The sequence below is a fragment of the Zonotrichia albicollis genome, chromosome 1, assembly GCF_047830755.1.
Source record: "Zonotrichia albicollis isolate bZonAlb1 chromosome 1, bZonAlb1.hap1, whole genome shotgun sequence".
Lineage (NCBI taxonomy): Eukaryota > Metazoa > Chordata > Aves > Passeriformes > Passerellidae > Zonotrichia > Zonotrichia albicollis.
Window position 1 is genome coordinate 2,145,709 of NC_133819.1, and position 23,714 is coordinate 2,169,422.

The 23,714-nt window shown below is 41.0% G+C and overlaps 2 protein-coding genes across 4 annotated transcripts in view; one reads left to right on the forward strand and one right to left on the reverse strand.

Moving 5' to 3' along the window:
• Window positions 1-23,714, reverse strand: part of MRPL55 (mitochondrial ribosomal protein L55) — a 137,906-nt gene that overhangs the window by 81,729 nt on the left and 32,463 nt on the right. The gene's annotated exons all lie outside the window — the stretch shown is intronic.
• Window positions 6,913-23,714, forward strand: part of LOC102074846 (uncharacterized) — a 28,483-nt gene continuing 11,681 nt past the window's right edge. The window contains exons 1-6 of one of the 3 annotated variants that reach the window (XM_074539815.1): window positions 6,913-6,994; window positions 13,165-13,291; window positions 17,454-17,562; window positions 17,813-17,968; window positions 19,789-19,890; window positions 20,414-22,166. In XM_074539815.1, the coding sequence (XP_074395916.1) occupies window positions 17,823-17,968; window positions 19,789-19,890; window positions 20,414-22,166 (2,001 nt within the window). In that variant the 5' untranslated portion in view covers window positions 6,913-6,994; window positions 13,165-13,291; window positions 17,454-17,562; window positions 17,813-17,822. Of the gene's footprint in view, window positions 7,375-13,164; window positions 13,292-17,453; window positions 17,563-17,812; window positions 17,969-19,788; window positions 19,891-20,413; window positions 22,167-23,714 lie in introns of all 3 variants that reach the window. The other 2 variants (XM_074539701.1, XM_074539756.1) reach the window with 2 other exon arrangements.

Below are 23,714 nucleotides of genomic sequence, written 5' to 3' on the forward strand. Positions count from 1 at the left end.
AGCTCCTCTGTCTGGGGAAGCCCTGCATCCTTTCTGCCTTGGTCACACATTTCTTTTGTTCTTCACAGTGTTTAAATGGGTTCTGTTGCTGCCAGCAGCTGCAGGTGACACAAGGTTAGACATGAGAAGGTGCTGCTGGGGTGAAGAGGTGTTTGATTCTGGAAAACAAAAAAATGAGGTAGAAATTGAAAGGATGGATGGAGGATAACCCAATCCCTGTTATCCTTAATTTTTTATTCTTCCTCGCAGCCTTTTTCTCCTTTAGTGATTGGAGCCAGGTGAATTTGGGGCTGGAGGGTGCAAGGGTTGATTTTGCAGGGATTTTGCCTCCCTGAGAACCATGGAATTATTCAGGCTAGAAATGACCTCTTGGATCATCAACTCCAACCATTAACAGCACTTCCAACTCCACCACTAATCCACATCCTCAAGTGCCACATCCACCCAGTTTTTGGCCACTTCAAGGGATGGTGACTCCACCACTTCCCTTGGCAGCCTGTTCAGGGTTTGACCTTTCCAGTGAGGAAATTGGAAAGGAGAAGGGCTGTGCAGGGAGACCTGGAATGGTTGGATGGATGAGCAGAGTCCAGTAAGATGAAGTTTGATAAATCCAATGTCCAGTTCTGCGTTTTGGCCACGATAACCCCTGCAGTGCTCTAGGATGGGGGTGGTGTGGGTTGGACATTGCCCAGGCACAAAGGGACCCTGAAGAATATCACAGAATCCCAGAACAGTTTTGGTTGGAAGAGACCTTAAAGACCATCCCATTCCAACCCTGCCATGGACAGGGACACTTCCTCCAGTGTGCTCCAAGCCCCATCCAGCCTGGCCTTGGACACTTCCAGAGAAGTGGAATGATGGGGATGGGATTTCTCAAGCTCAGAATATCAGCTGCTATAGAAAATGTCCTTCAGTTGTGCCATTTTTGGACTTCAAGATAGACTAAAATCCACAAAAGTGTGCAATAGATTATAGAGAGCAGTGTAGGTGTGTCACTGGGTGAGAAATTGAGGGTTTGGGGTTTTTAGTGTGTTGTGGATGGCAGCAAGATGGAGGGCACAGGGTGTCATCCTGGGTTTCTTCTTCATGCTGCTTCTTCCTCCTTCTCCATGGGTTTGGGTGGCATTTTGTAATTGGGCAGAAAAGTGCCCATTGCAGCTCTGTGGGATCAGTTATTGGGTTAAAAGGGAAAATAATCCAGGTGTCAGCTCTTAATGGGATAGTTTAGTCTGAAAAGGCCTTGGAACAAGAGATTGTTGCCCATTTTGTGCCTTCTGATGAAAAGCTGCCGAACTCACAGCTCTGTTTTACTGAGAAGAAATAATAAACAGCTGAGTGTGAACATGAACTACTGTCTCAAGTGCCTTCAATCCAGACCCAGAGAAACCCACAACTGGAACCACCACAGGCTGGATATCAGGAAAAATTTTTCATTAAAAGAATGATAAAGTTCTGGCTGCCCAGGGAGGTGGTGCAGTCCCCATCCCTGGATGTGTTTAACAAAGCCTGGATGTGGCACTGGGTGCCAGGGTTGAGTTGAGCTGTTGGGGCTGGGTTGGTTTTGAAGGTCTCTTCCAACCTGGTCATTCTGGGAATTCTGTGAAATTTCTCCTGAACACCAACGTGGTGCCCAAGGGGGGCTCTCCGGTGACCTGCTCAGATTCCAGCCTCAACCCAAACAGCTGGAGAATGTGGGGCCCTTCCTGATCCCTTTTTAATGTGGATCCCTCCTTGCTGCCTCAGTTTCCCCTTCCTCTGCCTCAGTGATGCTTTGTGAGGGAAAAGAGTGGAGTAAACGTTTGGAATAATCTGAAATCCCAGTGGGATAAGACAGGAGTCACTGGCAGAGAATGCAGAGAGGAATACAGGAAATGGTTGCTTCCAGGAAAAAGAAGTTTTCCTCTATTTTTCTGCCTTTAATTTAATTTTGTTAAAAATTTTATAGGAGCAGCGCTTGTCTTCATTGTTACATTTTTTTTACCTTCTCTGTCATAGTAAAATGCCAATAAAAAAGTTGTCTTGGTGTGGTGGGGAGTCCAGAAAAACAACTGCTTATACTTCAGTCTACTCTATTTTATATAAACATAAATAGAAATGGAAATAGAAATATATATAGCAAAACTTATTTATTTATTTATTTATTTATTTATTTATTTATTTATTTATTCTAGTATATATTCTATATATTCTATCGATATATATTCTATAGATATATCTATATATATTTTCTATATATTCTATATTTTATATATAGATTTTCTATTTATATATCTAGAAATATATATAACATACATAGATAGATATTCTACTATGTATAATATATATTCTATATATTCTATAGATATATATATTCTATATATATTCTACTGTGTATTATATATAGATATACATTCAATATATAATTATATGTTTTATATATATTATTCAATATATATATGTTATATATATCATTAAATATATATGTTATCTATATATTCTTTATATTCTATATTATATATATACATAGATATATATATTTTCTATTTATATATAATATAACATATATAGATAGATATTCTACTATATATTATATATTCTATATATTATATATTCTATATATTATATATACACCTATATTATAAATATATATTCTCTATTTGATATATTCTATATATATTCTCTCTATATTCTGTATATATATTCTCTATATATTTTATATATTCTACATTTTCTATGTTATATCTATAGATAGATATTCTACTATATTCTATATATATAGTCTATACATTATATACATATAGACTATATATGTATATACATAAAAACATAAATAAATAAATACGTATGTTCTACTACAGGTTGTTAAAACCACTGCTATTCCCTATTAAAAACATAATTACTCCCAGGGATTCACACTGCTGTGTCCAGGTTTTGTGTGAGCATCGTCACTCTGGATGACTTTAAGAACCCCTTTATTAATATTATAACTTAAATCAATATTTGGATTGTTTTTTCCTGCTGCTGAGGCAGTGCTGAGCCCTTTCAGCCCTTCAGGGAGTGTCCAAAAACTGCCCAGACAAAGCCACAAATTGGATTTATTCCTCACAGGCTGCCTTGGTGCTGCTTTTCCAGGAGATTCAATTTCTCCAGGGTTTTCAGGGCTGGGAAATTTGGCAGTTTTCATCCCCTTTTCCCCGAAATTCCTGCTGAAACCATTCTCTGCATGGCCATTGTGGCATTTTAAATGTTATTTTGAGAGGAGGGTGTAGCTCCTGCTACTTCTAATTATTTAATATTTTTGGGAGCACACTTTCTACTGGATAGAGACAAAGACAAATGCAACATTTTGGTTTTAAATCCTTTTTTTCCCAACCCTTTCCCTGTGTGGTATTTTGCTTTTTTAGACTGTGACCCTTTCAAGGAAAAGTCTTGGTTTTTTTTTTTTTTTTTTTTGCTGTAACCCTATTTTTGATCCATTTCTGCCTAAACTTTTTTTGGGGATTTGTGTTTGGATTTCCTCTTTTCCCCCCTCTGTCCATCCAGGCCAAAGGATTGTAGAATTCTGCTAAAATCAGTTTGTGCTTCAGTGCTTTGCTGCCACAACTCTGGAAATCTTTGGGTTTTCTCTCCTTTCCTTCATCCCTGCCTGAGATTTTTGATCTTTCAGGGTTTTGAGGGGAAAAAAAAAAGTAGAAATGAATAGAAATCTTCTTGTTTCAGTTTTAGATATTATTTTATTCTCCAGTTTTGCTGGTTTGGCGGCTGGAGGGTGTCTGAGATTGTCATTGGAAGTTTTGGGACAAACCAGAGGGGGAACAGTAATTCAGCAAATAAAAGTTGGGTTTTTAGAGCTGATCTCATTTCCTACTTATTGCTGTGTCAGAAAAGCTGCAGGGAATAAATTTCATATTTGTGTGCTGTGTGACACTCACATTCTGTTTTATGACAGCAGTTTAATTCAAATTTTAGAGTTTAACTTCAATAAATGCATGTCAAATGGGGCTTTTGTAAATTTTTTATGGGTTTTCTGTGGTTTTTTCTTTTTAAATTTCGTGGGATTTTAGCACTTTCTCTTTTTTCCAGTCTCAAGAATAATAATTCCTGACTGATGATGGACTCCACTTCCCAGCAACCCAACTAAATTGCATTTTAACTGGGTTTTGTGTCATTTTTTCAGAAAGATAAAGATTGATCTGTTTGTAATTCCCATTCCCATTATTTCTGGATAGATTTATTTGATGAAATTACATTTGCTTTTTTTTTGGTAGGGCTAAAAATAAAGTGATGTGGGGGAATGGTCAGGATTTGTAATCTCAGGCAAAGAATTGTGGGAAAACCATGATTTTATGAAAGGAAAAAATATTTAAAAGGTGATAAAATGCAAATGTCACTGAGATACTTGAAAAAGGGGAAAATGCAAATCAGCTTAGCATGGAAGAAAGCCTTTACTTAAAATAAATTTAATTTTTAATTCTTTTTACTGCTACTTTCAGTGGGAACACAGGAAACAGAAGTGCCACCACCACCAAAACCACCTGAATTCCAGTGAATTATTTGAGATGTCAAACCCCCAGAGATACAAGAGGTGTAAAGTCCTTTTACTGAGAAATATGATCTAATTGTAAATTTCTATGTCTAATAAAGAAATTACAATTTCCCTACTGGCTTGTGCTTCCTGATTACAGCTTAAATGGGTTTGAAATATTAAAATATATAGTTTATTACTCTATAAGTATAGTACATATAGTATATATAAACTAAGTACATATGTATAAGTATGTATCTATAAGTACACTGCATATACATACTTTTATTATATGTATATATTTGTTTATTTAATATACATAAATATACTATGTATACACAAATATATACTAATATAAACAGTAATAAAAATACTATATAAATATAGTATATATAATTGAATATATCCACTTATATGTATTTTTCCACATATAAATGTACTTTAATTTATATATTTAATATATATTATATATATAATTTATATATTTAATATATATACTTTTAGACTGATATTCTTTTTTATATATATACACTTTCACACGTATATAATTTAAATATATATACAAATATACACACATACTTTGATACATATACTTTTACAGTTATATATTTTTATATATGTGTACTTTTACACATATGTATGCTTCAAATATATATAGGCCTATATAAACATACTTTGATACATATATATTTATACTTATCTACTTTTATATATGTACTTTAATACACACATATAAATATATATACACACATATATACATTTGTACATACTTTATGTATACTTTTAAAATTATATGTACATATATAATTGAAATATAAATACATAAATATACACACTTTAATATATATAATTTTATTGTTATATAATTATATTTACTTTTACACATTTATACTTTAAATATATAGAAATATACATACATACATACTTTGATATATATACTTTAATAGTAATTTGATTTTATACATATGTACTATTATGCATCTATATACTTTAAATATACAGAAATATTTATACACATATATATTTATACTTAAATACTTTTATATATGTGCTTTCACACACACCTAAAATATATACACATATATATACTTTTTAATATATATACATTTATTACCTTTATTTGTTTATTTATACTTGCTTAATGATATATACAATATACACACATACTTTTATATATATCCTTTAATAATTATATAATTTATATATGTACTTTTACACATATATATACTTTAAATATACGGAAATATATATACATATATATGCTTATATATATTTATACACTTTTATAGATGTACATTCACACACACATATAAATATATACACATACATATCAATTTCTCTATATACTTTGGTGTATATACTTTTAAATTTATATATACATGTATAGTTTAAATATCTATATACATATATACACATACTTTGATATATATATTTATACTTATATACTTTTATAGATATGCTTTTGCATATACATATACATATACATATACATATACATATACATATACATATACATATACATATACATACCTCTCTATATATTTATACTTATATTCTTATATATATAAATAGATATATTTACTTATGATTATACTTTGCTTTATGACTATAGACTTTAATATACTTATATATAGATATACATTTACATATATATATATTTAATATATATATATATATATATGTGTAATGTGAAATAGTCTGTATTTCTATATAACTACAGAATAGTGATCACCTGAGCACAATTAGCCGCTAATTGGGGAGGAGACTCCGCATTTCCCAAACCTGCGGGCGCTGCTTTCCCACCTGGGCAGCGTTTCCTCATTAACCGGCTCAGCTCATTATAAACCGCGCGGGCAGGGGGGAATCCTGACCCTCCGGATAACGGGAACGGACCGCAATTCCCGATCCCACCCTCGGGAACACCGGGCACGGACCACAATTCCCAATCCCGGGAACACCGGGCACAGACTGCAATTCCCAATCCCGGGAGCACTGGGCACGGACCTCAATTCCCAGTCTCGGGATACCAGGCACGGACTGCAGTTTCCAATCCCGGGAACACCGGGCACAGACTGCAATTCCCAATCCCGGGAGCACTGGGCACGGACCTCAATTCCCAGTCTCGGGATACCGGGCGCGGACTGCAATTTCCAATTTTCAGGCACGGACCCCAACTCCCAATCCCAGGAGCACCGGGCACGGACCGCAATTCCCAATACCAATTCCCAATTCTCGGGCGCACCGGGCACGGTCCGCAATTCCCAATCCTCGGGCACGGACTGCAATTCCCAATCCCAATCTCGGGATACCGGGCACGGACTGCAATTCCCAATCCCAATCTCGGGATACCGGGCACGGACTGCAATTCCCAATCCCTATCTCGGGATACCGGGCACGGACTGCAATTCCCAGCGTCCCCGCGCCTCCCGGCCCTGCGGTGACATCAGCGCTCCCGGGCCGGGACTGGCTGGGCAGCGGCGGCGGCCGAATGTGAGCTCCGCTTTCCCCCTCTCCTCCGGGGCCTCCCCGCACCCGGCCCCGCCGCCCGGGAGCCTCCGTGGCCCGGCCAGCCCGGGGTGACACCGAGGTGACAACGGCGGGGCCGCTCCCCGGGGCTTTCCCGCTGCTTCCCGCGCTGTCCCGCGGCTCCGGGAGGGCGGAGGAGACGCTTTGCTGTCATAGCCTGGCAACGGAGCGCGTGTGGTAACCGCGGGTGAGCGGGGATCCGCTGCTGATCGGGGAACGGCAGCGACGGGGACGGGACCGGGGAACGGCTCCTCCGGCCGCCCCTGCCCCGCCGGGCTCGGCTCCGGTCGCCTCGTCCTCGCTGCGCTGTGCCGGGGGCAGCGAGAGCAGCCGGGGAGCGGCAGGTGGGACCCGGCGGCTGCGCGGGTTGGGCTCGGTGCAAGTTGGCTCTGGATGCGGGATGAGGTTTCTGCGTGTCCGGAGGGGATAACAAACTTGGGGTGTCCGGAGAATAACTTGGGGTGCCTGGATGGATGCTCGGGGTGTCCAGGGGAGAGGGATAATTCGGGGTGTCCCAGGATGATAACTAACTCGGGGTGTCTGAAGGGATAACTTGGAGTGCCTGGAGGGATGCTCGGGGTGTCCAGAGGGATGCTCGGGCTGCCCGAAGGATAACTCGGGGTGCCCGGAGAGGTGCTTGGGCTTCCCGGGGAATAACAAGCCTGGGGTGTCCGGAGAGATAACTTGGGATGCCTGGGTGGATGCTCGGAGTGTCCAGAGGGATGCTTGGGCTGCCCAGAGGATAATTTGGGGTGTCTGGAGAGGATAACAAACTGGGGGGGCCCTGAGGGATACTTGTGCTTCCCGGGGAATAACAAACTCGGGGTGTCTGGAGGGAGGACTTGGAGTGCCTGGATGGATGCTCGGGGTGTCCAGAGGAATAATTTGGGGTGCCCGGAGGGATGTTCGGGCTGCCTGAAGGATAATTCGGGATGTCTGAAGGGAATAACAAACTCGGGGTGTCCAGAGGGATAATTCAGGGTGCCTGTAGCCATGCTCTGGCTGCCCAGAGGATAATTCGGGATGTCCGGAGGGATGATTGGGCTGCCCGAGGATAATTTGGGGTGTCTGGTGGGGATAACTAATTCTGGGTGCCCAGAGGGATAACTTGGGATGCCTGGAGGGATGATTGGGCTGCCTGAAGGATAATTCGGGGTGTCTGGGAGGAATAACAAACTTGGGGTGCCTGGAGGGATGCTTGGGCTGCCCAGAAGATAATTTGGAGTGTCTGGGGAGGATAACAAACTCAGAATGTCTGGAGGGGATAACTTGGGGTGTCCAGAGGGATGCTCTGGCTGTCTGAGGATGATTCAGGATGTCTGGAGGATGCTTGGGCTGCCCAAAGGACAATTTGTGGTGTCTGGGGCGGGGGGGAAATAACTAGTTTGGGGTGTCCGGGGGATGCTTGGGCTGCCCAGAGGACAATTCAGGGTGTCCAGAGGGATGCTGGTGGTTTGAACACCTGGAAAACCACCCAGGATAGTGATTTCTGCTGATTTTGGTGATACTGATGTTGATTTCATGGTACTGGTGTTACAGTGATGTCTGCGTTGTAATATTGGCTGAGATTGTTGTAGTTTTAAAAAGGTGAGTTACTTTCCTAGTAGTGTTCAGTCCTAGTAGTGTTCACATTTCTCAGTGCTTTCAGGTGGTTCTTTGATGCCAGTGCTGATAAAACTCAGATTTCTCCAGTTATTTTGTGGTGCTCAGCACCAGACCCTCCTAGCAGGAGGCTTTAAAGTCTTTATCAAAGGGAATAGGAAACTTGGGAATCTTTCTGTCATCTCTCCCCTGAGATGTGTAGTAACTTTACAACCAGGTAAACAAAGCAAAAACTTGTCTGTTTCTCTTTAGAAACAGTTTAGGTGTTTGAAGGGATGTTGTGACAGTGTTTTGTTCCAACCTGTAGTCCTGAAGACACCTAATTAAGAATTTATTTTCACAAAGGAAGGAGGAAATCATATGGGAAAAGTGGCTTTATATCTAATTTGAATAGTCTAATGAAATTGAGATGCAAACTTTTTGTAATATTTAGTGTGTCCGCAACTCTGTTCAGCTGATTAAAAAGTTCTGTTTATTTGTCCACATGTTACACCCGTTGTAACTTTAGTAAGTGTGGGTTTTCCCCATTCACCAATGGATAATTTCAGCATTTTTTTGTGCTTTAAGATCTATTTGGAAAGAGTTTGATTTAGTGGAATTTTAACTGTACTGGATAGGTCAGAATGAATTGGGAGAAATATTTTGTACTCCAGCTGGGATTTTATGTTCCTGAACAAAAAGGTTTATTTCAGTACCAATAATCCTGTTTTGCAGCACAGGGCATTATCTACAAATCAGGCACTTGTGGTGCCTTTGGATTATTTGACTTTAAAGTGAGTGGAAGTCCAGTAAAATCTCATTACCTGTTTGTTTAATATTCCCTTGTGTTTCCTGGGACTACCAGGAGATAACGGAGTGTGACACGTGACAGGAATTGTAAGTGAAGGTGAATTCCATTCCCTTTTATTTTCATGGAGCCTGCATTAAAAAAAAGTGAAACTTCAGAGTAAAATACTTGGAAATAGCGGGGATGGAGTGTTCAGAGTACTTGTGGCTTTGGACAACAATCAGGAGTGTAGAGCTGTAAGATCTATCATTAAAAACAATATTAGTAACTTTTTGAAATAGTTTAAAAGAATGGCTGAGCAGGGCTTTGTTTCTAAACTATCTGCTGGCAAATTATAATTTTTTAAAATAAAGCAAGAATTTCAGTCAGTGGAGAGGTTATGAATTAGAAGCTTAAATAGAAATGTTGCAGAAGTGTTCTGTGTGTTTGGGTGGGGGTTTTGGCTCAGAAAGAGGCCCCTGACCAAGGTGTCACTGCCTTCTTTCCGGGATGGAATTGAGGAGCTGGTTGGAACCTCTTATCCCCAAAACCTTTCTGCCATGTAGCTTTGTAAAGCAGATAGGCCTAAATATAAAATAAGTAAAAAAAAAAATGTGTTGGAGAGAAATGTGGGTCTTCAAACTGATTCTGGAGCTTGTAATGTGGTTGGAAGTTGTCAGGTCTTCCCCATTTCCTCCTCAAATCCCCTTTTAATTTACCACTAGTGCTGCATCTCTTTGTGGCAGCCACAGCCAGAAATTCCATTTTTCTGAAAGAGGCTGGAGTGCAGGAGCAGCACCCAGAACTGGTTTTGAGAACCTCAGTAAATTTTAAGCTTTGCTTTGACTCTTGTGTGGGTTGTGTATTCCAAATGCGGCACCTGCAGCAGTTTGGGAGTTTCCCATGATTTCAGGGAATTCCTGTTTTAGAGAGATCAATGGATTGTTGTTTGGGCTTAGGATATCCGTGATCGCTTTTGAAATCTACTTCTAAAGCTGCAAATAAGGGTTGTGGTGCAGAGGTAATGATTACCCAGGTCAATAATGTGTATGGTGAGGGGAGCCTTGACAGGAAAGCAGCTGATAAAAGGGTGATGTGGTGAGATCCCATTTCTGGGAGCAAAATCCAGGTTGGGCATCAGATCAGCCAAATCCTTGGTGCTGCAGGATGGGGGGAATGAGCCACAGGGGGATGTGGAGTCTTTGCTTCTTTTTTGCCAGGGTTGGGATTAAATGTGTGAGATGGAATTTCTTGTTGGGACTCAGATGTTTATCAGTTCTTATCTCTGTCACACTCTCACAAACCCTGAGCTCTGCAGCACTTCACTCCAACAAACTAAAAATGGAGCCCCATCTCTCTCCCTGCAAGGCCTTTGAAGGATCAACTGTCCAATTAAGAAATGACACCTCAATTATTTTTACTTTTAACCCAATAACCAACCACCCGTGGCTGCAATGGGGACTTTTTTATCCAATTACACAAAACCACCCAAACCCATGGAGAAGAAGGAGCAGCCTCCACCCCAAAACCTCTGTCTTGCTTTATATCCATTACTGTATTCTAAACCCTTAAACTCTGAGTTTCCCACCCTGTGATCTCACACACTCCTATCCAAACTCCACACCCACAATCCCACTTCTGTCATTCCATTCTGGAAGCTTCTCCATGGCCTCAGGTCAGTGCAGTGTTCTCCTGGGGGTCAATGCCTGGCAGCACAGAAATCTGAAATTCTCAGTAATCAGGGTTCCAACAGTCTGACATCATCTCCTTCCTTTAGGACAGGAGCAGCTGCTTTGTCAGGTTCGGAGAATTTATCATGATATGACTGCTGCGAAATTTATTCTAATTTATATTAATCATAAAAGCTGCAGTGCCTCAAAGCTCTGAGTGAAGTTCAGTGACAATGAAGCCTTAGGTTTGTGCGGGATGTTGATTTTCTCACCTGGGACATTGGGGTGTCCTGACAAGTGTCACACGTGTGGCAGGGGACAGCCACAGCTGGACAGTCCCTTGTAGCAGGGAGGTTGTGCTGTGATGGGTCCAAGTGGAAGGATTTGGGGTTCAGAGCATTCCACCTGGAGTGCTGTTGGGAACAGGGAATTGTTCAAGTTGGAAAAAACCTCTGAGGTCATCGAGTCCAGCCCTGTCCCCACATGTCACGTTCGGATGCCTTTTAGCACTGGTGATGATGGTGGTGGATTCCACCCCTTCCCTGCCATCCTGCTCCAATGCCTGACTCTCATAATTCACTTGTGGGGAATTTTGGAAGGAATTTGAGATGTATTTGATGATCTATTTGAATAATTGTATTTGAATGCAATGATTGTATTTGATGATGCAGTTTATTTTTCTTATCTTCCACCTAGGCAGGAAGGGTGAGCTCAGCTCACATCTTCACTGCATGGTTCAGAAGGTCACCAGACCCTTAGTTACAAGACTTTTTAAGGAGTTGTTGACCAATAAAGCACTGCCAATAGGATATTTATGCCAAGGATATTTATGGTTTTGATTTAATCTTTAAATATTTTGTCTTATGGATCCATGCTACAGTGTAAGCTTTCTTGGCCATTCATATTATGGCATACAAATTTACAGTATTATATTATAAACTTGTTTACTTCTGTAACTACTTTTATTTTTTCTATGTCTTAACCTCTAAAGTTTCCTTTACTTTGCTCAATGTTCTCTGCTATAAACTACAAATCCACATTCTCACTTCTAGCACCTAAGTTTGGGAGCCTTTTCCAAGGTCTCAGCTCAAATCCTGTGTTTAATTCTAAGCTTTGGCTTCCAGGCCCAAAATTCTGAGAGTTCCCTGCATATCAGATTCATGCATTTAAGTTAAAAATGTAAATATCCTTGTTAGCAGTGTTTTATTGGTCAATAACTCCTTAAAAATTTGGTAACCAAGGGTCTTGTAAGCTTCTAAACCACACAGTAAAGATGTAAACCAAACTCACCCTTCCTATCTATGCAAAAGGTAAGGAAAATAAACCACATCATCAAAACCAATTCAGAAGTCTTGTATCAAATTCTGTGGGAATTGAAAAAACAGAAACTTCTATGGACGCTGAAGGATTTGATTTGTGGCTTTGGAAGAAGCTTGGATTGATGTAAACATAAAATTTACATCTTACACAGATGTTAAGTAGAAAAATCATAAATTTGTTTCTGTAGTTGTAAGAAAGAAAGCGCTTTCAATAAGTGAGAAATTGTATTGATAAGACGGTGAAGGGTTTATAATGTAGAGGTTGTATGGAGTGAGCTGAGAGTCTAGAAGTTATAACAGAAATATATTTATGCATGTGAGACGAAAGCCCACTGGACAAAAGTATCCACAGTGTAGTAGAAGTGAGTAAAGGTGATAGGTCAGAAAAGCAAAATAAACCCTATAGCAGCTGTCCATTGGATTAGAAAATTGTATATTGTCTTGTAACAAAGAAATTATGACTACTCTGAGCTATGTCCAACTGCTTGCTCCTCTCAAATCTCACAGCCTCTGAGACTGCTGTTTATCTGAGCAATAAATCATTCTTAGCCTGAAAATAGTCGCATCCCTTCATTAAAAGCAACAACAATGATAAAACTCCTTCCAAAATTCTCCATGAGTGAGTTCTCACCCCTTCCCTGACAGGATGGACTTCCCTGTCTGGCTTTGGGATAGGGATGGCTGGACTGGAGGAGCTAGAAATGAATTTTGTGTATAAATACAACTTTGACAGACCATTTAACTGCTTTTTTTGGGTTTTTTTGTTGCTTTTAACAGGAGAAGTTGTTCCTTGGGAGCCTTGATTCCTGCCTGCACACAATGCTGCTCGCTCCAGAGGAGAGAACCTGGGTGCTGATGACAGGGACATGGTCCAAGTGCCACCCCTGGGCAGTGCCAGCCACAGGTGAGCCCAAAACTGAGCTTTTGCAGGGCAGCAGAAATAAAAACTTGGCTGTGGGGTTTGTTTTATAGTGAATAACAATGTTACATAAAACCTCAGCACCTGGAGGGGATGTTACATCCCAGGTGGAATAACTTTCCCTGGCTGTGTGAGAGTCGTCCTCTGGTCATGGAAATTCAGCAGATCCTCCCAAACTCTTCTTGGCTTTGTCAGGCTCACCACAAAGTCCTGAAGAACAACTGCTGGAGTTACCATGGACCCAAAAAAACCCCAAAACAAAACAAAAAAAAAACTTTGTTGGTATCAAATGAGTATTTAGATTCTTGTGTTAAAACAAGATAAACAAATGGTCTCTGAGCCTGTTAATATTCTTAATTGTAATTGGGCAACAGAGCACATATATTGAACAAACACGTCATAAATTTATTAATTTAATTTATTATTATTTATATTTTATTTAACTTTATTCCCACACACACACCTTATTCCCTCTCCTTAAAATGTGTGTTTTTAAGGTGATTTTGACCCAGTTAAGAGTGGTCTGGCAGACTTGGGATTTTCCTCAGAATAAAAGTTTCTTGATTCTTTGGCTGCTAAAAAGGAACTTTTCCTTTTGCTGCTGCAACAAATCTTTTTGGTGATGTGAGTTCAGGATTTAGAGGGAAGTCTTCAGTAATCTGCTATTTTTATAGTTTTATCCCTGATATTAAGGGGTCTGAATAACTGACCTATTTTCTTCCCTGAATTTGGTTTTTTACATATTCTTTTTGCCTGTTTACTTCTGCTGGTTCATTTCCTGGGAAACCCAAAAAAGAAATTTAGACATTTCTGGTTTGTTGTGGTTTTTTGGTTTTTTTTTACTTTATTTTTTTACCCAGAGAATCCCTGGCAGTGCACCCTGAATGAGTCAGGCAGTCCCCGTGTGCTACAGATTAAGACATCCATAGGTGGGAGTTATTAAAAATCTTCAAAAAGCCACAAAACAGCATGTTTTTATGCTTGTTTTATCCTGCCAAGAAACAAAACCCAAGGAATAAACAGGAAATCCTTCCCCTGCCAAGGAATGAGAGCAGAATCCCCTCAGTTGGGTGTGATAATAACAACACTGCAGTGCTGTTGTTTGCTGTTGTTATCAGGGATGTTCTTGCAGTGCCCTGGGGCAGGGAGATCCTGCAGCTGTATGATAACTGATTCTAAAAAGGCTTTTGGCTAATTTTAATGCTTTTTTGGAAAATCAAGAGCTCTGTCAGGTGGGTCTTTGTCAGTGAAAGCCGTTTCTTCTGATTGTACAATGGAGCAATATTTAGCTGTGGTTAGGTTATTTTTCAGCTTATAAAACATCTTCTCAGAGAACTCTTAATCTGATATGAGCCTGAAGCTCTTCTGACATCTAAAGAGGAGGAAATCCTTCCTAAAGGTGGTGAGACCCTGGAGCAGATTCCCAGAGCAGCTGTGGCTGCCCCTGGGTCCCTGGAAGTGCCCAAGGCCACGTTGGACAATTGGGACTTGGAGCAGCCTGGTCTGGTGGAACCTGCAGGTCCATTCCCAACCCAAATCATTCTGTTCCATTCCCCCAGATGTTCATGACCCTGGCATCATTTAGGATTCTCCAGGAAAATTCCTAAAACTCCTTCCAGGTGGCCCAATGGGCTTCCCATGCTCTGCCAGCAGCTCCTGGCACCTTGGAATGACAGCCACAAGTCTGGAACTGCTGCCAGGGCTTTGGACAACCAAAGGGAGCAAAACCCTTCCAGTGGTGAGGAGCAACATGGGAGTGTCTGTCAATTCTTTTACTTCTTTTCTGCAAAGGTCAGGATTAAATGTGTGAGATGGAATTTCTTGTTGGCACTCAGATGTTTATCAGTTATCTCTGTCACAGTCTCACAAACCCTGAGTTCTGCAGCACTTCACTCTCACAAATTAAAATTGGAGCCCCATCTCTCTCTCTGCAAGGCCTGGGAAGGATCAACTGTCCAATTAAGAAATGACACCTCAATTATTTTTACTTTTAACCCAATAACCAACCGCCCGTGGCTGCAATGGGGACTTTGTTATCCAATTACACAAAACCACCCAAACCCATGGAGAAGAAGGAGCAGGTGAAGAAGAAGGAGGAGGAGGAAGGTGAAGAAGAAGGAGCAGCCTCCGCCCCAAAACCTCCACCTTGCTTTATATCCATTACTGTATTCTAAACCCTTAAACTCTGAGTTTCCCACCTTGTGATCTCACACACTTCTATCCAAACTCCACACCCACAATCCCAGTTCTGTCATTCCATTCTGGAAGCTTCTCCACGGCCTCAGGTCGGTGCAGTGTTCTCTGGGGGTCAGTGCCTGGCAGCACAGAAATTCTCAATAATCAGGGTTCCAAGCAGTGTCCTGCTGTGGAATCGTGGCAGAGAGGATTTTCACAAGGTGCAGGTCTCTGTTTTCAGCTGCGTTTCTGGAAGCCTCTGTGTGGAAAATGTCTCGGACACATCTTTAGCTTGGAGATCACAGAATCCCAGAATGGTTTGGGAAAGGACCTTAAAAATCATCTCATTCCACCCCTGCCCGTGGGCAGGGACACCTCCCACTGTCCCAGGCAGCTCCAGCCTGGCCTTGGCCACTTCCAGGGATGTGACAGCCACAGCTTCTCCTGGAATCTGTGCCCGGCCCTCCCCACCCTGATGGGGAAACAACTTTCTCTTAATGTCTGGTCTAAATCTCTCCTTTGTTCTTGTCACAAATACCACAACAATATCAATGTCTAATAGCTTTGATGCTATTTAATTTTGTGTAGATTTATACCTGAAATATTAACATTTTACTGATGAAGTTGTGCTCATGTATTTCTCCTCAGAAGAAACTTTGAAAGGGAATTTAAGTGTAAAGAACAGCTTGAGGCTTTTGGAAATAGTGAAGGGTTTTGGTAAATATTTTTTTTTTGCCTGTTCCTTCACTGTTTGAATGAAAAAATTAGTCCACAACACCTGTCTGGGCTTTAGATGTAGTTTTTATTGCAGTTTTTGAAGGTGATTTATTAAAACCAGTGGCTTTCCTGGGATTTGCAGAGGAATAAATGAAATAATTTGATTCCCCCCTCCTTTTTTTTTTTTTTAAAGGCAGCATTTAATTAATTGTTTTTTAACTCCAAGATTCTGAGTTAAATTTAATTAATTTAATTAATTGCTTTTTAATTCTGAGTTTCCATCACCCTTTTTTTTTTTTTCCTGCAACTTGTTAGTGGTTTCTATGTAAACCCCAGAGGAGAATTCAGTGTTTTCCTGGGGGGAAGGAGAGGCTCCAGTGTTCTGGAAGCACTGAGCCTTATCTAGGGTACATGAAGTCCCTCTTCTCCTGGGCTTTAGACACAGCTCCCATCAGCAGTGATGAATGGCTCTGGAAATAAAACATAAATCCATTTGTTACAGATCCTATTTTTAATCTGCGCACAAGTATTTTATTTTCTGGCCAAGGAGCAGGAATTTCTCTCTGTCTGCTGCTTTCTGGTAGCCTAAACAGGACCGGGGGCTGTGGGTTTGCTGCTAAATTCTTGTGGGATTTTGGCCTAATGTTAGTATTTATTTAACCTAATATTTGGTTAAATAAATGCTGCCAGACTGTTCATATGTTCCATAATGCTTATATGGAATTTTACAGGATATTTGTGTGGTCTCCATGGGGTCTTAACCCCTCTAATTCTGTTACTTTATAGGGACTGGTTTGGGTGTGCAAAACCAGCTAACAGTTTGTAGCAAGTGATAAACTTGTGTAAAGTTTTTATTTATTTATTTAAAATAAATTTATTCACTGCAGGGTTGTTCTGCCCTGCTCTTGGCAGGGACACTCGTGACCAGAGAATATTTCTGTCCAACCTTTTCAGAAAATCTCCAGGAATGGAGATCTGGGTCTGGGACAGCTTTCAGTAGGCCAAGGATTAATAGTAAATTAAATTCAGAGAATTCCAGGTTTGAAGAGGCCTCAGATATCATTTGCTCCAGTCTTGCTTGGCATAAATAACCTTGGAACAAATAATTTATTTGTAATATTCCTTTCTGCAGCAGTACTGGGTTACTTTTATTTACCCACATTTGCTCTGTGGGGTTCCCAGATGCCCCCCCTTTCTTCACTGGAATATTTTGTGTTTTTGGGGTATAACAGAGATGATGGCTCTTGTTTTCCAGAGGGGATGTGTTTGCCTGGCACAGGTGCATTCCCAGTCTCATAGAGCTGTGAAGGTGCCACACCAACACCTAAAATGTGAAACCTGTGGAGAATTCCTATTTCTGTGCAGTAAGTCAACTCTGTTTATTTATTGCATTTATTTTATGCATATTTATTTTTGGAAGACAGATTTGGGTTAGTTTCAGGCAAGGGAGGGAACATGATTTAGACTTGATCCTTTTGTTGTGGTTACATTACACAGTGCTGAAAAACTCATTTATTTCAGGAAATAAAAGCAAAGCTTTGCTTTGCTGCCTTTCCTGCTCACTGGATGAACATCTAATATTAAATAACATTTTTTTTTCTCTGTTCCATGCAGGAGGCAAACCATGGACACCCAGTTGTTCTCCCCATTCCTGGGAGCAGCCCCCACTCCCCCCACGCCCCCAGAGCCCTCCCAGCTGTGCAGGGACTGGCTGGGATGTGCTGAGGATTTTGGGTCCCAAAATTCCTTCCAGGAGTGCCCAAAAAAAAGGTATCAGCATCCCTGCAGGGGCCTTGGGGCTGCTGGGTCACTTCTTGTGTTACAGAAAAAATTCTGGATTTTTTGGGGGAGATTTTCAGGCATCTCTGGAGACTCAGCAGGTTTTCTTTGCTCTGTGGTGGTTATTACTGAGGTTGTGAAAAAAAGGTGTGTGTAGGGCTTTCTTTTTTCCATCCTAAAGCCAAGTGACAGTGACAGAATATTGCCTTTTTTGGAGGGTGACAGAAACTTTTTTACTGGGTGATAGAGACTGACACAGCAGCTTTTGATGAGACAATGCTCTTTTAATGAGCATTTCTAATAACTCACTGCATGTTTTGTATCATTTGCTTAATAAGAAAGACAAACTCTGAGGTGGGGAAAAAGTGGAGTATACTGGCTCACAAGGTGCTGAAAGGAAACAGTTAAAGAAATACATGGATTGTGAGAAATCTTAATTTTTTTTTACTGATGTTCAGTGAGAAGTGTCAGAGTGATGTTTATTTTTGAATAAAAGATCACACAGCTTTGGTGTCAGCTGTGAGTTAATTTTAAGCAAGAAATGGCAATTTGCTAATTAAAATATATTTTCTTAAAGCAGCCTTTGGATTATTGCAGGTAGCTTTAAAAAACAAAATGTTTTGGAATTAGGGTTAATTAATGTAAATTATTGGGTTAATTCATGTCTACACCTATTCTGAGCCTGTGGATATTCAGAATTCCTTGAGATCTCCCTAAAAAAAAAGAAAAGAAAAACTTTGCAATTTGACTAAAACACAGAAAATAGCTGCTTATCAAATATCAGTTCTGCATTCACAGAACATTTTCAAGAGTCTTTGCACTTCTGAGCACCCTAAATTAAATTCAGGTTCCTTGGAGAGGAAACTGAGCAGTCATGGGGTAAATCAGGGACTGAGTTAGAGGTGAAACTGGTGAGATCTGAAAAGCCAGCTTTTCACTGCCACTGAAAAGCCAGTGTGATTTTCACTTAGATTAAAATGTGATTTTTTTTTTTTATGAGTTTGTCCCAATTTTATGGTCTCTGTTAATCAGCAAAGTCAGTGAGCAATTGTGTGGCAGCCAAGGGGGTTTGGGTAAGGTGGGACCAGGAAATCTGAGAGATCTTCAAGAACCCTGAAAGGTGGGAAGTTTATTGGAGCAAAATAATGAGGGTGAAGGGAAGGAGAGCTTTGTAATTCACATGTGAGGAAGAGTCAGGAGTCATTCCAAAAAACTCCATAAAAATCTAATCTTGCACCTGAGGTAAGAAGTTGGATTTGTTTAAAAATTGTTGGAAATCTTGGGTGTTTACCGGAAATATTTAGTAAAATTTTGACCTGTCCAGAAGGAGATTAAAAAGCGATTCAAGTTAAGTATATGTAACTTACATATAAATGATTTGTTTTGAGATTAACATAATAGGTTTTGAATTATTTGGCAGTAGGTAAATTCGAGTGCTCCAGACTTTGAGGATAGCGATTCTATTTATGCTCTAAACAAGACAGGCAAGGTTTGAAGGAATGTCCATGAAACAGGTTTTTTTTTTTTTTCCCCTTGGAAAGAGAGGAAAATTTTTGCTGCTTGGAAATTCTCCGGTGAAACAAGAAGGAAAATAATTCTACTTCACTTGGGCTATAGAATTCACAAATGCAGGAAGGGATTCCTGTAGAGGGATGCTGAGGATACATTAAATCAGAACAAAAAAATGCTGCTAAAATAAAGATTTGATCTTCTTTTTGCCTGTTTTGTTTAGGAGAAAACTTTAAGTAAGTTTTACTTATTTAAAACTTTTACTTTGGTCTTTTTTTGGTTGGTTTTTTTTTGTTTTTCAGTGCACCAATAAATCTTTCTTACTCTGGCAATGGTCCTGATGTGTTTGGGTTGGTGTCGAGCATTTTAGAGGAGCCAAACAAGCCAGAGCCAGCTACAGATTGGTGAGTTTATTCTGAGGGTCCTTAAAATTCCTGTGCTGGTTTTTATGCCCATTTTCACAAAGATATGATACACATTTTTAATTATTTCAGAGTTGAGTAATGACAGCCTTTCAAATCCCCTTAAAATGTGGAAGTTAATTTACTTCCATTCCATTAATTTACTTCATTTGCCAGCAAAAAAAAACCCCAAAACAACAATACTGAACTGTTAAAAATGTAATTTTTTAGAAGTTTTCCATCAGCTTTATAGCATTTGAAGAAGGGGAAAAATATAATTAATTTTAACCAGTAGAGAGCTGACAGAACACAGTGGAATCTGAAATATTTAATAAGTCCAAATAAACTCTGCATTTCTGAACGTGCAGAATAAACAGTATGGGTGATGAGATTTCACAGAGCACTTGCTCAGCTGCAGTGGGAATATTCCTCCTGTTTTTGAGGAGAACTGTGCATGATGTGTGAATCATTTTAAAGCAAGAAATGATTTAAATCCTGACAGGAGGTTGGTTTAACTCTGTTCCAGGAATTCCCTGTCAAGTTTGTTCCCCCCTGTGTGGGCACCTGATCTGGGCAGCAATGGGGAGTTCCCAGCTCAGCACTGGGTGCAAACCAAGGATTTTCCCACCCTGCTGGGCTCCAGCTGCCCCCAGGAGCCCCTGCAGGAGCCCCCTGAGGTGGAGATGCTGCACAGAGGTTTGGGGGACCTGCAGCTCCTCGAGTCTTGGCTCTCTCCCCATGCTCATCCCAGCAATGCCCTGAAGAACCCTGGAAATTCCTCCTTGCCGAACAGCACCACAGCTCCCCAAGAAGGGTTTTCCTTCCCAAATGGGGGCTGGAACCAGCATTATGACCACAGGAGGTTAAATGGAGATGATGAAAAATGTGGGTCCAGTTTTAGCCCGTTTTCTGCTCGGAACAGGATGAAAGAAAACCCCAGCACCCAGAAGGGTTTTTGGAAAAGAGGAAAAGCACTGAAAAATAATGCTCAAGGACAAACTAAGTATTCCCCTGATCTTTCCAATCAGCCTGGTGATAACTCTTGGGATAAAGTACCCCAGGACAGCCACCTGTTCTCTAAGAGATACGAGAACTTCCCAGCTGCTCACAAACTGCAGTCACCTGTCCATCCATCCCTTCATTTTTTCAACCCACCCCCTAAGGAAAATACATTTTCTGGAGAAATGGGCAGAAAACCCCAGGAAAGCCATGTGCAAAATGGCCATGGTGGCTTTACTGTGGGGGATGCTTTTCATAATAATAATAATGAGTGCAAAGTGAATATGGGCCCTAAGGAAAGCTCTCCTCAAGCAGCTGAATATGATTTATCTGTGAAAAATGGGAATTACTCCTCATACCAGGGGTGTGCATGGCTGGATGGGAACAGTCTGGCAGCTGCTGCATCTGAAATTCCATATGGAAAACAAATGGCAACGAGCCCCCAGTCCTCATCAGGGGTTTCCACCATGTCTGGGGGCTCTCCCACCCACCAGCCTTTCACACAGCCCTCCTTCTACTCCCAGCTCCTTCCCACCCTCCCTCCCAGGAAAGATGGGAGGTTACAGACCTCAAATGGAGTTTCCAGTCACCTGGGGGTTCCTCATTTCATCTCAGAGAGCCAGAAGCAGATGAGACCCCATGGAAGGTCCCAGGAGGATGCTGGGGTGAACAAGGACGGGCGGCGCCGCAAATTCCCCGTTCGATTTTCACCCGACTGGCTCGGGCAGCAGAAAGCTACAGGTGGAGACCATGCTGAGAAATACCACAGGTTCCCAAAGAGGCAGAGCCCGGAAAGTGGCAGTAAAGATGACAGAAGAGGCAGAAGGAATTGGATCCCTCATTTGGCATCTACGGCCCCAAACCACCAGCCTTTCAACGCGTTTCCAAAAAAGCACGAGCAGAGCGGTGGCAGCTTGTCAGATTTTATCAATCCTTCTCTGCTTCCTTCTTTCTCATTCATGTCTGATTTTAAACAAAATCCCAGCTTCCCTCCATTTAATCACCAACTGTTTCCACCAGCAAACACTTTCAATTTCCCTCCGCCGCTGTTTCCATTCTCGGAGCTCGTTGATCTTTTCCACTGCGACGACTTCACCCCCTTGAGTCCCTTCATGGGTGATCTCTTCCCTGGGGAAATCCCTGCCCCCTGCTTTGCCTTCCCAGCCCCATTTAACAAGTTCAGGCCTCCCAGGAGCCGCAGTGGCCCCGCTCACGAGCTCCGCGTCTGCCTGGAGGAGTGCCACGAGCAGTGGAGAGCTCTGGAGAAGGAGAGGAAGAAGGTAAAACACAGCTGGTGGTGATTCCTGATAAAGACTTGGCTGGTTTTAAGAGAGAAAGTTTTATGGTGTTTCTTTTTTGGTTTGTTGGGGTTTTTGGTTGGTTTTTCTTGTTGTTGTTTTGGTTTTGTTTATTTTTTTGTTTGTTTGGTTTTTACCGTCCATGATACAGTCACAGCTTTCTCTTCTGTTTGTTTTTCTTCTTGTAGTAAAGTAGTAAGAAAGAAAATGAACTAACTAATCCCGGGCACCCTTTGTGTGTCTGTAGAGAAAACCTATAATATTTTTCTTGTTTCCAAGGGGAATTTCAGTTTATGCTCCTCTCATTACAGTCACTTTCCTGCTTTAGACTCACTTCCAGAACTGTTGGCAGGGGGAGCATCACGCTGATAATGAGGGTATTGCACTTGGGAATGAAAACTCTGTGCTCCAAAGAGGGAGGAAGAGCTTTCCCAAGAGGAGTCAAATATCTGAATTCCATGCCAGGTCTCAGAAAATAAATTTGCCATAATCCCTGATTTTAATAATGCACTGGGTGCTACTCCCACGTGTGAGGAGCCTCCTGGTCACTGGATAAAGGTGTCTGAGCAGACTTGACCTTTTTCTTTCCATCATCAGCTGTGGGGCCTTGCTGATGGACTTTGGGAATTGTGAATGGAGGTGCCTGTGTTGTTTTCCCATGGATGCCTTTAAACAAGACTCCTCTCTGCCTGTCTGGCCTTTCAGGAATGCTCTGGAAGTGAGCAAGGGATGGTCTTGATCCAGTGTTTGTCTCCTGTTCTCAGGCAGGATTAAGTTTTTTGCAAAGACCAAAAAACTTGTCTCGTGCTTTTTATTTCATCATGAAAGAAGGATTGTTTATCCTCATACTCATTAATCAAAAGGGCTTAATTGACCCCTTGCTCTGGTCCATTCCAAGTGTTCCAGTTTTATCCCAGTGAGCTGTTCTGGGTTTCTCAGGGTGGTTTGTGGTTACAGGATAGAAACTGTTCTCAGTCCTCCAAGCCACAGCCTGGCTCCCATTCCTGCAGCCAGACCACATTCCTCAGGAGAGAGAAGGAGAGAGAAACTTGCCCTGGTATTTGATGTAATTATCTCTCTACCTTGTTTAATCACTCAGCCCTTCCAGCTCTCTGAAGCCTGTTCCTTGCAGCTGCTTTGGGGTCACAGCTTACCTGTCTCCTTTCATAAACCCCACTTTTCCAGGGATCTCACATTTAAAGCATTTCCACAAGTTAGGAATTGTGTGCAATAATAAATGTGCGCATAGTTTACTTAATTGCTTATTAACTGTAATTCTTAATTACCTGGTGCCATTATATGAATCCATAACGTTTTCTCCATCCATTTTTTTTTTCTGGATGCCTTTCAGGCTCCTCAGATGATGAATACAGATGGAGTCAGCTCTTGTAATCCATGTTGGGTCAGGACAGGGACTAAATAATAAGTAAATTGTAATAAGTAATAATATAATTAATAATAATAATAAGTAAAGCAAAAAGAGAAGGACTTCACCACATACTTTTAGTACAAATATGCACAGTATGGTTT